This window comes from Lissotriton helveticus, chromosome 5_1, assembly GCF_964261635.1.
Source record: "Lissotriton helveticus chromosome 5_1, aLisHel1.1, whole genome shotgun sequence".
NCBI classification, from domain to species: domain Eukaryota; kingdom Metazoa; phylum Chordata; class Amphibia; order Caudata; family Salamandridae; genus Lissotriton; species Lissotriton helveticus.
Genome location: NC_136065.1, coordinates 1,681,208,082 through 1,681,224,028, shown reverse-complemented (window position 1 = coordinate 1,681,224,028; position 15,947 = coordinate 1,681,208,082). Strand labels below are relative to the sequence as shown.

Below are 15,947 nucleotides of genomic sequence, written 5' to 3'. Positions count from 1 at the left end.
TATGGCACTGCTCTCTACACCACTTTACTCTACGCCATTACACTCTATGCAACTGCACTGTATCCTGCACCACTCCACTCTACGCCAGTAATTTCTTCTCTGAAACAATCTACTCTACGCCACTGAACTCTTCACCACTCTACTCTTAACCACTGCTCTCTGTCAATGTAGTATACACCACTGCACTACACTCTGTATCACTGTACTCTACTCCACTTCCCTCTACTCCACTCTCCCGCACTACACTATGACAGTCTACTCCGCAGTACTGCACTTGCTGCCTCTCTACTCTGTACTTCTGCACTCTGCACTATACTCTACTCTGCGCTACTCTACACCACTCTACGCCACTACATCTATGCTGCTCAACTCTCCGCACCACTGCGCCACTCCATTCTGCATAACTCTACACCACTGCATTCTACGACGCTGGATTGTACGCAGCTGAATTCAGTGCCCCTGCACTCTACAGCACTACACTCTGCAACACTCTACACCAGTGCACTGTACGCCAGTACACTCTACTCTACGCCACGTCACTGTTAACCACTCTATGCTGCTCCAATACACAACACTCTGTGCCACTCCACTCTACAACACTACCCCATTCTTCGCCGTTCCACTCTGACACTCCACAACACTCACCTCTATGCCACTCACTTTTAGCCATGCTGAACGGCAGCCACGCTTGTGTACAACATGGGAAAAACACATTGGCAAAGCCAGTAGTTGTTGCGTAGGCGAGACCTATTAGCTTTGCCCATGCTTATTTCTTTTTATTACCCCTTGAGACTCCATATTTTCTCTTGCTCTCTTGTGTACTGCTCTCCCCCCCAGTACTCCACCGCCCCCACATTGTTTCCTCTTCATCCAATTAATAGATTTATTTTTTGGGAGAGCCTGGCAGTTTCAATAAAAAAAGAAAGGGGCACACTTCAAACCCCCACTACAAGGCAGGAACCCCTGCAGCCGTCGATCGGGCAGCACATTTTGGTCTACATATGAGTGGATTTTGCTTGTAAGTGTGTTTTTTATGTTTGGTGGGAATAGCCAGCATACTTAACTGGCCCTTTTCCTGGAGTAAAGATTTTATTTTTCTATTTTTATTCAAGCAGTGGTTTGCATGAAACTCGATCAGTGTGCATGCCTATAGCGATGTTGCTGAGCATATAAAACATGCAAATTAAGTATCACAGTGCCTGAGTGGTTATATTATTTGAGTGACATTACAGAGTAAATTGCTTCCATGCACTGGTCTCTACGTTGCTCTGATGGTGTGTAGCTGGGACCGTAAAGGCATTTGATTAGGCAAAGGCAAAAAGATGTGATTTGAGGCCTTTCCAAAAGCTGTCAAAAGTATGGAGTCTGTTTTACATGAGTGGGCACTTTATTCACTGTTTTTTTACCACCCCCCCCCCCTTTTGACAGTTAAAGAAATATTCGTTTCTTGAGGGCAGATCATACTCTGGGGTCATTGTAAGACCTTTACTAGTTTGGCTGGACATCCCTAGTCTGCCCTTTGAACATCAGATTCAGTCATGCATTCATTATTAAGTTTATTTCAGGTTACTATAATTCATAACAACATACACTGCTATCACACAAAATCACAATACAATTACAAGTATCCATTGGATTTTAATCTTTAAATTATTATTAATAAATATGTGTGTGTTCATATATATGTGTGATATATATCTGTAATGTGTGTGTGCGTGTGTGTATGTTCATAAGTAAAAAAGGAAAAGGCGAAATATGCGTATTGGTATAACATGCTTAACCATGATGATAACGGTGAACAATCGACTAGGCAGCAGCTCTATAGTAGTTGTAATCTAGATCGCCAGACCTTGCGTACATTTGGGCCATGCTCGCTGGACATACTTGGAGGCAGAGAATGAAATGCACGACCTACGAGTAGCACCAAAATAGTGCTTCAGCAAGCGATCGATCATTGTACAACCTGAACAGAGGAATTAACCATCTCTTCCTAGCTGTGTATTAAAATTAGCAAACCAGCAGACAATGAACCATTGTTTCATATGTAACTGCGTCTCCTGGGCAGGCACTAGACAAGTGCTGGTAATTCTGCTCCTCCCTGAGGTCTTGTCTGATCTAAAATCTGCAGGTTAAGTTGATATATGACCCCATCCCCTAAGTGCTTTATTTAATAGGTAGCACTCACTGACTTCTATTTGTGGTAAACATCTGGTCCAGGTTAATGCTTGTCCCCAGGTCTGAACATTTTCAGTAGCAGGATCGTCCTTTCTTTGAATAGAGCTGTGGGAGAACCTTAAACCAGAGCATCAAGACTGAGTGCTAAATTATTTATCCGTTTAAGCCAGTGACGTTGCTTTCTTCCTTGAGGTTATATCCTTAGATTGCATCTCCTGAAGGTCACCTTGTCCTTGGCTGTAAGCCACCGCAGAGTCACTTTGGTTTCACAAATGGTCGAGCTTTCTGAGGCCTGTATCTCATCTGATAGCTTCTTTTGGATTTTGTAGTGTACATCTGCACAATCTTATAGGGACTTTAACATCGGTTTGTAATAGTTGAATCAGGAATTAATTTTACCACTCGCCGCTGTGACTCGAAGATAGTTCAGGATAGATTGGACAGGCATTCTTAGTATCTTCATAGTCTGAAAACATGTCTTACTACTTGATAAGTGCTGTGCATGGGGTTTCAAGACGACCGTCTTATATGGATACTAAACACTTACACTTGCTGGTATGCCCTAGACTACAAGTGTATGGTGCCATGTCCTTCCTTAGCTGTTGTTGTCCCCAAGGATGATGGCTTGGAATTATTTGGCTGAAGCCAGCTGTCCTTCATCCAGATTTGTATTGCTGGTGTCTGTTCATCCATCCGGTACTGGCCGTTAGTTGGAGAGATGCCAAGTGTGGGTTGTCACTTCTGAGCGAGGCCCCACATTAGTTGCAGTACCAGTGTAGTAGTTATTCTCTAATATAAACTAAGCCACTTCATGAGAACTTAAAGTGGGTCTATTATTGATTAAAAGGTAAATTTGGGGAGGAGTCACAAATGCACTTGTATTTGTTTTACATCTGCAGCAATGTATCTGCAATCAGCTGGGCTCTTGTTCACAACCTAGTCGGTGACCCCAGCCTTCCATCCAGTTGATCAGGTGATATTAAGCACTGTTTATAAAAGATGTTATTCATCACTTGCTAATCGTGCCCCTCCAGCAGCCTGTGGTGCTCTGCTCCTTGACTGCCATGAAAGTGGAGGACACCTTTGCACCACTGCATTTTTAAGAAGTGCTTCGCTCCTGTTGTGCATTCCTGCTTGCTGTTGTAGAACCTTTGGTAGTGTGTTTTGTGTCCCTGCCTCCTGCAGAATTTGCTTTGCAAAACAGTCGCCTGATGGAGCAGCTGTTCTCCACAGGCTGAGGGAAGCATGGAGGGCTGGCTGCACTTAGCAGATATATTTAATGTTCATGGTTAAGTATGCAGCAGGCTTTCAAGCTGCAGATATTTTGGATTTTAGAAAAAAGGGCTGTGGGTGAAACTTGAGATTTACTGTATGTTGTGAGCTTTTGCATTCTGTTGAAAAATTAATTACCCTTAATCTTCAGGCATTGAAACACTGACAAAAATGTGTCCGGGCATCACTAATGTACATTGATTGAGCGTTGTTATGGTTGTGTGAAGAGGATGTGGTTAGTCGTGGCCTATTTGTAACTCTTGCCTTCTTTTTGCCCACAGACCCTGCTGGCGAAGGCCCTGTTTGACAATGTGGCTGAAACGGTGGACGAGCTGTCCTTCCGTAAGGGGGACATCATGGTTGTGCTGGAGCCTGACACGGCGGGCCTGCAGGGCTGGTGGCTCTGCTCCCTGCACGGACGACAGGGCATCGTGCCAGGCAATCGCGTCAGGCTGCTGGAGGCAGGCGTCAACTACCAGCTTGGAGCCCGGCGGGACCAGATGCCACAGAGCCAACCTTGCTCCCCTCCTCCCCCGCAGCGCCCCAACCGGGAAAATAATGGCCACCAGACCCCAGGGAAGGAGAGTTGGGGGGTCTACCAGGTTCCTCCCAGATGCGAAGCACCGTGCCGGGGTCCACTCAGGTCCATGGAAACACAAGAAGTGTACCAGGTTCCCCTGGCCCGCTCCTGCCCCAAGCCCCTGCTGCAGGGAGGGTCTCCTGCTAGGACGCAGGACAACGATTACCTCGTACCCGACATAATGCGGACACCCCGGGGCAAGACGCAGCTGCCAGCGGAGGAGGAGAGCGAGGTGAGACGTGGGAGCAGTCACACATCGGGAGAGTGGGGGACGTGAAACCCCAGTGCATTGGGGTTCACTGGGTCTTCTTTTCTCCCAGTGCTCTGGTGTGTAGGGAGAGAGGTAGTTCTTTCGCTGTTCCTAGAGCTCTTCTACTGTTAATCTGTTGAGGACTTTTTCGACTCCCTCCACCCCCTCTTGACACAGGACCTTTGATCTTTGGTGTCTTTGTAGGGACGTGTGTTTTCTAACCTTAGGGTGTCTACCCTGTCCTCCCCCCGCGGGGCATCTCATCTTTTGGGCCTGTTTCACGAGGTGAATTCTTGAGAGTCGTTGGTCTTGCTTTGTGCTCTCTTCCAGGAGGTGCCTTTTTTCGTCACTCTGCTTCCGGGTCTGACCTGTCTTGGCTATTGCTGTACCCTTTGTGTGGTGTTGTCAGGGAGTCACCCCAGCAGCCCGACCTGCCATGCTCTGAGTCCTGGAAAGGGTGTCTCTCCTCCTACCTTGAGTCAGCCTTTTTGTGCCCTGGAGGGGGTGTCTTCACTCTGTGCCCTTCCACCTGCTGTGTTTTCAAATCTGCATCCTACCCCTGTCCCGTGTCCAGTCTCCTTGGAGATGTCTCTTTCTGTGCTCCCTAGGTCTGCCTTATGTGTCTTGGAGGTGTTCCTACACTCCCACTTGAGCTTGCCCCTTGTGTCCTAGTGAGGTTTCTTCGCTTAAATCTCCTTCCTCCTGTTATCTGTTTCGAAAAGAGCATATCTTGTCTAATGTGAGGTCTCCTTGTACCGGTCTCTTTCTTTGTTCCCAGAGGCTGTCTCGTCCTATGTACCGGCATCTGTCTGTGTCCCTCCTGCTGTGTTCCTCCTTGCTCCAGGGTTGTCATGGGTTGTATCCCTTTGTGAAGGTGTCTGTGTTCTTCCTGCCACAACTGATGCTTAGGATTAGGGAGCAAAGAGACCCCTGGCCTGGCCACCACGCCCTCCCTCCCTCCCTCCCTCCCTCTCTCCCTCCCTCCCTCTCTGCCTGACTAGTCTCTCCCCTATATACTCTCTTGCACAGACACCATTTCAAGCTTCCTTCTTTTGCTTCACAGGTGTACGTTGTGCCCCCGGGAGCAAGACTGTGCCTCTCGCCACCTCCACCTGCGGCTGTCTCATCCATGCAAGACGATATCTATAAAGTGCCTCGAAACGTGGCCAGCGTTGAGCCTGACCTTGAGGAGGTGAGTTCTTTGCATCCCCAGCAGATGAGTGCCATGACAAAGTTTGCACATACATACCTCCCAGAGTGGTGTGCATCCAGAGGCTTCCTGGTGCATACTTGCAGAAACAATTAAATAAATTGCAAGGCCCCCTCTGTTGACAGCGTCCCCCTAGTCTCACATGCAGCCCAAAGCTTTGTTGGTTTTCTCTCTGGATTAGTGCTTAGGTTGGTCTCTCTGTGGCGGTTGTTATGTTATGGGTACTGTATCGGTATGAGTAGTTCTGTATTTGTTGTTTTTGCAGCTTGAATCTGGTATTTATTCACATGCGGTGCATACTCCTGCCATCTAGTATTGGGTTAAAAATTCAAAACCGTTTTTCTTTGAAAAATGTTTTCTGATCAAGGTAGGCATCAACGGGGAGTGTCTGTGATAAGCGTTGTCTCTCTCGCTGTTATTATTTTCTTCGCAGCACAGGCAGTGGAGAAAATTAATCGGGGGGATTCTAGACAAATACAAAGGACACTGACTCCACTGCAGCCTTTTTTTCTGAAAACCGTCAAGACAAGTCTATGAAATTGCATGAGATTTTTACATTGTGGGCTCCCAAGGCTGGAGTGCTACAGACCCATGGGGAGTATGCTGTGAGATGTTTGTGCTGGTAGCCAATGTTGCTTTGGATAGAAGGGTTCGTTGTTTGCAGCAGCCGCAGTCTACCAAGAGATCAGTAGATATCACTTGAGACCACTCCAAAGTCTGAGTCAGTAACATTGGGTCTGTTTCCACATGGAGTGGGGAATTGACTCTGTACACGTAGTTCGAAACCCTTTTGGAGGAAGGCCACAGCACCTTGTTATGTTTTCACTTTAGGCAGGCCTTTAAGTGGGATGAAAAAACGGGGTGGTCTTTCAAAGGGGCGTGGCCAATGTAATTAAGGGCGTGGCGTAAAACATGTAAGCTAAAAATCTGTGCTTAGCATGGTGTGCCGCCAGACTGGTATTTTGCTGCTTCTGTCATTGCATCCAGATAACAGTGTAACAAGTCAATTATACCAATCACGAGCCAGCGCAATTGGTCTGGAGTGTCTTTGAAGTTGCATCAAAGGCAGTGAAGGGTGGTACTGCTGCAGAGTGAGTTATTTTTCTCCCGGAGGGTGAAGGCAAAAATGCAGAGGCCAATAGGGACACCTGCTTTTTAGAACTTTCGGTGCTGAGAACTGGCAGGACCCGGCCCACTTGAAGCCCTGACTGGGGTATTTATTTTATTCCAAGTCCTTTCTCTGTGGCAGTGCTCTGTAATTGATGCGTGTCCTCGTGGCAGTGCTGCACGTGCCCTTCCTGGTCCAACAGAGGCCTCTCTCAAACAAAGATACTTTCTGTGGCTCTTGTGGGTCTGGCTGATACGGTCACCAGTACTTGTGCGTCACCACCAATGTTCCCTAACAACTCAGAGCTAGACAATTTCATACCATTTCGGCACCACCCTCACCCAAGAACTGTTCTGTGTCATTCTCTACATTGTTGGAAGTATTGGATACGTTATTCGCTCTATTGAGATTCCACCACTTCTAGTTTTGGGTGCAAACTGACTCTAACCGCCTTGCGAGAAATTAAGTATTTTGAATTGACTTAATGGGCTTTTTTACTCTAACAAGATCAACCGGTTTCAATTCAGTGGGTGCAATTGCCTGTTTTTTTTCTGGTGATAAATGTAACATTTGTTCTGATTCCTATGTAATCTATCTGCAGTGATGCTCTTGTTGCAGCTTCGTACCATTCTTTAATACTTCTTAAACATTCCATGCTGGGCACGGAATAGATTAATTTTGCTCCATTTCACCATTGTTTCATTGGTGTCTGAATGTGATGTCCTTCTGTGTGCCCAAGTCATTGTTTCTAGAGCATGATAGATGATAAAGTTAAATGCTATTGCCCACTGTATGCATTCTTTTTAAAAACGATTGATCCTTTTGGCTAAACCATTTGCTTGTGGGTGATATAATGCAGTACATCTGTGTTGAATAACTGCCACCATTAAAAATTATGAAATCTCGATAGACTTGATGTGCATACCATGGTCACTGATTTATAGTAGCTGGAAAACCTTCCATAAGGAAAGTTTCAATAAAACATTTGACACCCATAGTTTAAGCACTGTCAATGACATTCCACTCTAACCGCTTTGAGTAGTAATCCGTTAAAGTTACTAAATACCTATTCTCTGGCGGGAACCCCAAAAATAGGCCCATAAACTCTATCCCTAACATATACCAGGGTCTATTAGGAGTTACTGTAGGCCCAAGCAGGGCTTAGTGTGTAATCATGGGCTTGTCAGCATTTCAACTAACCACCAAGCCTGAACAAGGATTTCAACATCTGTGTCCATGTCCAGCCACAACCACCTTCATTTTCCCCCCTATGTGTCTTGCTTGTACCCGGCTTGTTAATTTGCTACCTGCACAGTGGCACTAACTTTGAGTTTTAGCACAACAAACTGTATTGCTCGTAAAGTTACTCTCATTTTTCAAAATGCTGCAGATTCTTTTGTAAGCAATTTTTCTTTGGCCACACATTCCTTACATACTGTGTGATACTCACCAACTCTTGATTTGATTGCAACTCCCTTTTCCACTCATCATCATCTACATTTTTCTCCATGTCCTTAACCAATATCCACACTGAAAAGTAATGCTTTTATCAAGTTCATAGTGCACATTCTCTCCTTCTTCACAGCTATCTAGGGTAAACGATCTGCACATACTTTCCTCTTACTTTAAATGTGATCTATATCAAACTGGTACTCCTCAATGCAAGCAGCCAGACACATTAACCTTGCAGAGCTGACCTTTTTTCTACAGACAAGTTCTGAATTATTGGCTTGCAAAGGGCTTTAAGGGCTTGTACGTTTCCACCGTCAAGTCACAAGCCAACGCCTCTTTTGTCAATGATTCAACATTTACGTTCTGAGGTCTTTAGCGTGCATGAAGCAAACCTGATGCTATTTTCTCGATCTTTATCATGTTGACTTGAAACACCAACATCACACATACAAGAATCAACAGTAATGAAACAGATGAGTTTTGGATTGAAACACTTCAATGCCTGGGAAGACTCTATGTTTTACATCCTCAAATAGATTTGCTTGGATTCGTCCCATATAAAGGTTGTGTTCTTTTTCAAATCTCATTTAAACATGCTCCATCAGCAAGGTCCTTAACGAATTTCGAATAATGCTCATAAAAACCTAAGAGTATTAGTTGTCTTTTGTTAATGTGCACAGGAACTTTAGTTTTAGGTTATAGCTTCTACCAGATCCGTTATTGGAAGGACACCACAACTAGTTACTATGACTCGTAAATATTCTTTTTTCATATTTTCAAATTTTAATTTCTCCTTTTGTAAAGTTAGCCCTCCTTCTCACGGTATCCCTACACTCAGTCAATTTGATGCTCTGCCCCTTTATTTCCAAAAACTAAAATCACCTAGAAATACTAATTGTGCATAAGTTGTTGGAATCCTAACCAAGCCAATGCCAGCCCAAAGAAGTAATAAAGCAGGTAGGATCCCAATACTGCCTTTGTAAATCTACCTAATTTGCTTCCTAAATGTGATGGGCTAAAAGCTTTGACTCCTGCAGAATAGCGCTCAACTCTACTTACATGCAGTAACTGCAGATGAGAACCACAATGTCATCCGTGCACCATTTTTTTGTGATGGAATCATTGTAATTTTCCTAAAAAAAAATTAACTTGACTATTTTTGTAATATCTGCAGTACAATTGTTGGTACCGGGCATTTATGGTTCAGCACAAGGATCAAACTTCATTTTCAAAGCTTATAATTGATGGCATTGTTGCCATTCTGTGCTACACATATCTTGCCATTTTGTACTTATACCATGAAACTTTATTTTGGTCCAAAAACAGTCATAAAACGTATCATTTATTGACACCCAGCATGTATTAGATTCCATTAGTATCGTTCTGTCACTAATTCCTTTCCCATAATGCTGTAATGTTATAGACGTATTTGACTGGTTCTGTCTACCTTAATGCTGTATGAATTTTTTTGTGACCCACACAAATCCTCGCATGTAGTTCAAATGAGCTTATTCACATAAGATGTAAAGAGCTCCGATACCTTTGGGTCTAGCTAGCACTATATAAAACTCTGAAATAAAAAATAAATATAATATCTGGCCATTCTTTTCTAAATACATCACAGTCAGTACTAGTGATTGTGGAGCCTGAACCAACCAAACATTCTATAGATTGTTTTTGAATGTTCAGTGTACACATAATGTTATCACAAGATTGATTCTTTACTAATAAAACGAGATTATCCACATTCCTTACCATATCTTTAACCTTATCCGCCTTTTGCAAAGTGCCCTTTGCGCCACGCTTACCAAATCTTTTCTGAATATGGAGCAAAACTGTAGATTTTTGGTTTGATGACGGTGTCCACATTTGCTGCATTCTCTCGACTGGCCAAAAGTATATTTCTTCAAATAATTTCATTCATTATGTCTTCTTTCATATTCCCTGTTTTTTTTTCTTTTCATCGAATACTCTGAACCATGTGCACTTTCTTAATTATGACTGGTTCAAAACCTTTGGATTGTGTTCAGTCTTTTTTGCAGCTGATATGGTTTGTTAAAGTTTTAGATTCACAATGTCCACAATATCTCATGAAGTTTTTTAGTGTAAGAGTGACACATGATTTGATGCCCTCTCATCCGCAAAGTTTTTGTACTAGCAGCTTGACACACACATTCTGAGATCCGGTACATACTGGTCTAGCGACTCTTGTTGGTTACACATAACAGCCTTTTGCCCCTCTGCCCGAATACCAGGTTATGAGATTAAATACTTTTCAAGACATAGACCACTTTATATATGTCCAGCACAACTTTTTCATCTTCATTTATTTATTAAATTTTTTAGGCCCACGAATAATCACCGAGGGGATCTCTACATGCCGTTGGTGTGGGAGCAAATTGTAATTAAAACTACTAAGAAGAGCCAAGTTTTCAGAAGTTTGTTGAATGTGGTGTAGTCCGTGCATGCTCGGATAGATAAGGGTAGCCTATTCCAGTGATGGGGGTCAAGAATCTGATGGCGGAGCCTCAGAACCTCCTCGTTCTGATACGTTTTGGGCATAGGAGCAATAGATCACTCGATTCAAGCTGCCGTGCTGGTATATATGGTTGTAGTTTCTGCCTCCGGTAGAGAGCACCCTTCCCCTGCAGGGTCATACACACCAGGTAGAGATTGCTTGTATTCTGGCCAGTGAGCGAATAGGTTTTGCCCGGTAATTAACGTTTACCGCTAATTTTTCTCCTCGCAGGGAATCACAACTCGGTCATTACAACGACCGCGTTGTGATTCCGCATACCATTACTCCGCAAGTCGGAACACCGACTTGCGGAAGGGTGAGGAAGGTGTTGGATTTTAAATCCAACACCTTCCCTAGTGTCCTCACTGAATGGAGTTGGAATAGTAAATTCTACTATTTCAAACTCCAGCGCCCCCCCTCCGCAAGTCTTTCTCCCGACTTGGCGGAGTAATGGTATGCGGAATCACAACGCGGTCGTTGTAACGACAGCATTGTGATTCCCTGCGTAGCACATTCATTTTGCCCTTTTCTGCCTAGTCGATAAATAAGGATGACAAACTTTCTCTGGTCAAAATACTTTTCCCTATCAATGGCTGTTAAATAATTGCTGAATGTCCTGTACCCATTTTCTATTTCCTTTTAGGTTCCCCTGGAATCTGTAAGAAAAATGGTGGTACACTTAACCAATGAATGTTATATATGACAAATGCCAGCAGAAAAAAAGAGCAAGTGGTTAATACTCATTCGGAAATTGGCGTTGTAGCTCTTCAGATGCCTTGAACAATATATACGCCACAGCACTACTGAAACGTGGTGCACCATATATAACACATGGAGTGAAAAAAGTGTGGGTAGTAAATACTATGACAGTGTACCCCTAGCAACGTACAACACCTTTTATATATTACAAATGATCGCATCACATTATGGGTTGTATTCAGTAACAGATAGACAGTCTGACAGAGAGAGCGAGATTGGGGGAGTTTGAGGGAGGGAATTTGAGGGAGAGAGATTGAGGGAGAGAGATTGATTTGTTCCATCCTTGCATGCATGTCTGTTACAAAGAGCACACTGTTCTACACACCGCTTGCTAGCGTGCACTTTTTTTCCTTAAGATGAGGTAACTGATTTCAAAATGCAGCTTGACCCTCTACGGAAGGCATTTGTATTTTTTTTTCAGCCTTTAGGACTGCTTTTGTCTAGATGCCCTACTCCCAATACCTCCTAACCATGCCATACTGCCGAGCTTTTCGGGTATGTTTTTCTGCCCCTAATGCATGTTCTGCTGTGGGGGTTGCATGATGCACTCCGAAACTTCGCCTGCAGCCAGTGGGACCCAGTGATAAGGAAGGGTCGCATGGGTACTTCTCAGGGGCGCAACTAGACGTGAATTTTGGAGGGTCCTATAAGGTCAACCAAAGGAGTTGGGGCTAACACTTCAAACAATGGGGTGGAGCTATCCTTCGAGCTAATACAAGAAAATAGAATGCAAAATTGTGCATTTTACACGTTGGTGAAACCCAATACAATTAGAGCAAACATGTTATAGTGGATTTGGCAATGTTAATAGACTATTGGCAGAAATCTTTAAAACGAGGAATGAGTGATTTGACAACTAAAAAACAAGTTCTACAGATTTCACTGCAAAGCACAATAGAACTTGTTTTAACTCTGTTCGTTCTACCCAACAACATTTTTTGACATTGATCTGCAAATTCCTTTTCTGAAATGACAAAGAGCTCATGAAATATTTCAAATTCCATCTTCAGAAAGACGCTTTTGTCAGTCTGTTAGCCTAGGGGTCGTTTTCATTCTGCTCATGGGGACGTTTCGACATATACTTGTTTGAAGCTGCACACGTACCTATCTCAGAATATGGATTTTACTCGGTTAAAGGACTTGCTTTCTGAATGTTTGACTGGCAAGTTTACTGTTTGATCACTAATCCATCTTCTATTCCCCCTGAGAGTGAAAAGTGCATGCCCATCAGCTGGAAGTATTACCACAGTTAAATTACTCTGCAAGGAATGAGTGCTATCCTAAATCCAAACAGCTGTTGTTGGCACCCCACTTCAGGTTACTGACCTAACTCAACGGAGGAAGCAATGAGACCTAAATAACGGACAAAAAAAGGTTGATTCCATGAGATAAATTTGCAATGAACGATAAATTAGCATGCAAAGGATACAAATATTCCATCAAGCCCAGAAGCATGTAGAACGTGTGGCCGATAGGTAGTGTCTTTCAAAAGGCGTCACTCCAGAAGAAACAATCCCTCTTAGTGGCACATGCTATAATAACAAGGATACTTTCATTAATTTTCTGAAACTCCCAGCACATAAAGTGTCAAATCCTCTAAAATATCAATGCTTTTTTAAAATCCAGCAAGGGCAGTGTGCATTATCAAATGTAACATATGTTACAAATTGCTCCAAAATCCCTTGGAGAATGGCCCTATTATTCTCTATAATGGTTGTTCTTAAATGTCATGTTAATTATAGCATTTAACCTGACGGGGGTAGAAAAATGTACAATCTTGAGTTGGGTACAAGAGAGATGCCAGGCAGGCAACAAGGTTACACGTTTGTCATTGTAACACAGGAACTAGGAGTGCACAAAGTAGTGTTTTCATTGTACAATGCAGTTCGATTAGTAAACTATTGTACACATTAGTTGAGCTGTGCTGCTTTTGCCAGACTTGTGCTTCGTTTGACTGCAGAATAAGATTTTAAAGCATTTTTCTACAAATCTTCACTAGTTTGAAGAGGTAGGACACAGTGGTGCAAGCCCTTCATGAGGGGAGTGCAGGTGTACTGTCTTTGCATAAATGTCATCTTTGGGAAAAACTACAGAAAGCGTCTATTGAACCTAATTTTGCACTGGTTTTACAATGTTCTCTGAGAAACGGGTTATAGAAGCATTTGCTTTAGGTGGCAGCAGTTTACCTTTGGTTGGACAGAGCTGAGCTATCTTTCATTCTACCCATCGATCAGATATCTGAGGTATCCCTCGGGTAACATTGTTTGATTACCAAGTGGAAAGAGCCGCAGCCCATAATTTCTCCTTGACTGTTTGCTAAAATTATCACTGGCCCTGAGATTAGTGCCTTAAGGCTCAGTTTAAATATACTGAAAACCTATTCATGCAAGCTATGAGTTGGGTTGAGATGTTGCTTTATAAAGTGCAACAAATGTCCTAAGGCATCTTGGCGCTAAACTGACAACACAAGAAAAAATGAAAATAATCAATAAAATAGAAGGTGGAGTGTATTCCAAATAGATGAAGCCACAAGAGACGAGGATCATCACCCACAAGCGCCTCACCCCCACCCTCCCAAAAAGAGACTTACTAACGTGGGGGACTGATAGCAGCATGTAATCGCCAAAACAAAGCATCACTTAGACTTGGAATTAAACATATAAGCGGCACCGTGCCTGGTTCATAATAGTTTCTGCGGGCAATGTAGAGCACCTCTATAAGGGATCCTTCAAGAAACTGGCAACGAGAGCACCTTACGGCAAGCCTCATAGAACCTATGATATTGCCTGAAATTAAGTTGAGCGGCCATCGTTTGAACACATGGAAGCTTGTAAATGTCGGACTCGGGAAGGCCAGTGTAGCAATTATTGTCATAGCTTATTCTGGAAAAGATGGTAGTATTAACCACACGAGCTTTTAAGTAACACAGAACAAAAAGAAGGTTTTTCTTCAAGATCGCCATTTTGCGGTAACAGGCCGACACCACTGCAACAGCAGGATAAGGGGAAATTCCATCATTGTAATCTTGTCTGACTACATTCAGAACAGCCTAAGGGGCAATTTTGGTGCCTAACCTAGGCCTTAACCTACTTCAACTAGTAACTGGTGCTCTTCAAGATGTTTGGAAAGCTGGTGAGCCATAACTTCTCTTCCATTTTTGTGACTACTGGCCAAAGAAGGGTGAGCCTGTAGTAAGCTTCTGCCTTCTGATCCAAGTCTGACTTCTTCAAAAGGAGTTTGACGAGCCCTTTCGGGCGTTAAGGATGAAGGTAAAAGCAGGCGTAACAACCGCAGATAAGGATTCAGGTAGAAAGAGTGGCACGTTCGATGAGATTAGTGACCTGAAACTGAGACTAGTAGATAGTAAGCTATGTACATGTATGGATATCATCATGGGAGAAGCACAAAGACTGATTTTGGAGACAAAAGGCAATGGTTCCTGGTGATGTAGAATTGGGATTATAATTTGTGCACACTGTAATTGCTGCTACTGTGGTGTTTGGTACTGATTGGGTAACAGAATTTACTTCAGAGTTCCCCGCCTTAGAATGCAGGCTAACGTGTGGATTCAGTGTTTAACAGATATAAGACAGGGGGGGAAGGAGGAATGAGAGACTAGGTCACCCTCCAAAGTCTTAATGCACAAGTTGGAATCCAAATTACTGGGTCTCGAGACCTAGCTCAAGTTTTGGAAATTGAACTAAATGATCAGTGTAACCTTACAAGAAAGAAAATGTTCTTTCTAGTGTCCCCTCACTCACCGGGGTTGCCCCACGGTGACATGCTTCATCATTGGGGCCATCCCAGTTCTCTGCGAAAAGGGGCATGCTACGACTCACGAACTACGCAGGAGCACTTGAAAGTGAAAGACTATGTGTGGTGCAAACAAGTGGTGGAGTGGGTGTAAGTGAGTTAAAAATACTGTGCTTAGTGGGCCTCAACAGATTTATTATGCTCCTAGGCAGGTATATTAAAAGTGGGGTGAATATCACTGTAAACCAACCTGTAATGAGGATTGGTTCAGTGAAAGTGAAAGGTCAACATGTTTCATGCTACCCCTAGCATTTCTTCAGGACCATGCCGGGACCAGCCCTGCATTTGCCACTCCTATGTCCCTAGTTAGGGAGTGATAGATTAAGAAAATACACTTATTAACAAAAGCATGCGTTCGTATTAAAAATACATACGTTTGTACTGATTTCAGATGTTTGTATTGTGCTTAATAGCACTTCATGGTCTCTCAGGGGGTTCGATTTCACCTAATGGACACACACTGTTCCTAGATGGTGAAAGCGCTCGATTATACCTATTAACAGCCTCCCCGGGACCGCATCTTTTTGAATGTATGCGTAGCATTTTATCCTGATAGATTTCCTCAGGCCTTTTTCTGATTAAATCAGTCAGTAGTAGATTGTAGAACGTGGTAACTAGTGCCGAGCTCAGAATTCCGATCTTTGTGCAAATATCCATTTGTGCGTGCATCAGACTTTAAAACAAAACTTTAAATCTGGATCCAAGTATTTGTTTATAGAAAGCAGGGTTTGTATATGACATTAGAGATTTTCCTAGCTTTGTTTTGCCATTGTTATGATCTCAGAGCTGTAGGGTTTAACCCGTTCCGTG

The 15,947-nt window shown here is 43.3% G+C and overlaps 1 protein-coding gene across 1 annotated transcript in view; it reads left to right on the top strand.

Moving 5' to 3' along the window:
* EFS (embryonal Fyn-associated substrate) overlaps positions 1 to 15,947 on the top strand; it is a 66,787-nt gene that overhangs the window by 24,911 nt on the left and 25,929 nt on the right. Inside the window, exons 2-3 of the mRNA XM_078644916.1 lie at positions 3,729 to 4,259; positions 5,341 to 5,469. Of these exons, the coding sequence (XP_078501042.1) occupies positions 3,729 to 4,259; positions 5,341 to 5,469 (660 nt within the window). The remainder of the gene's footprint in view (positions 1 to 3,728; positions 4,260 to 5,340; positions 5,470 to 15,947) is intronic.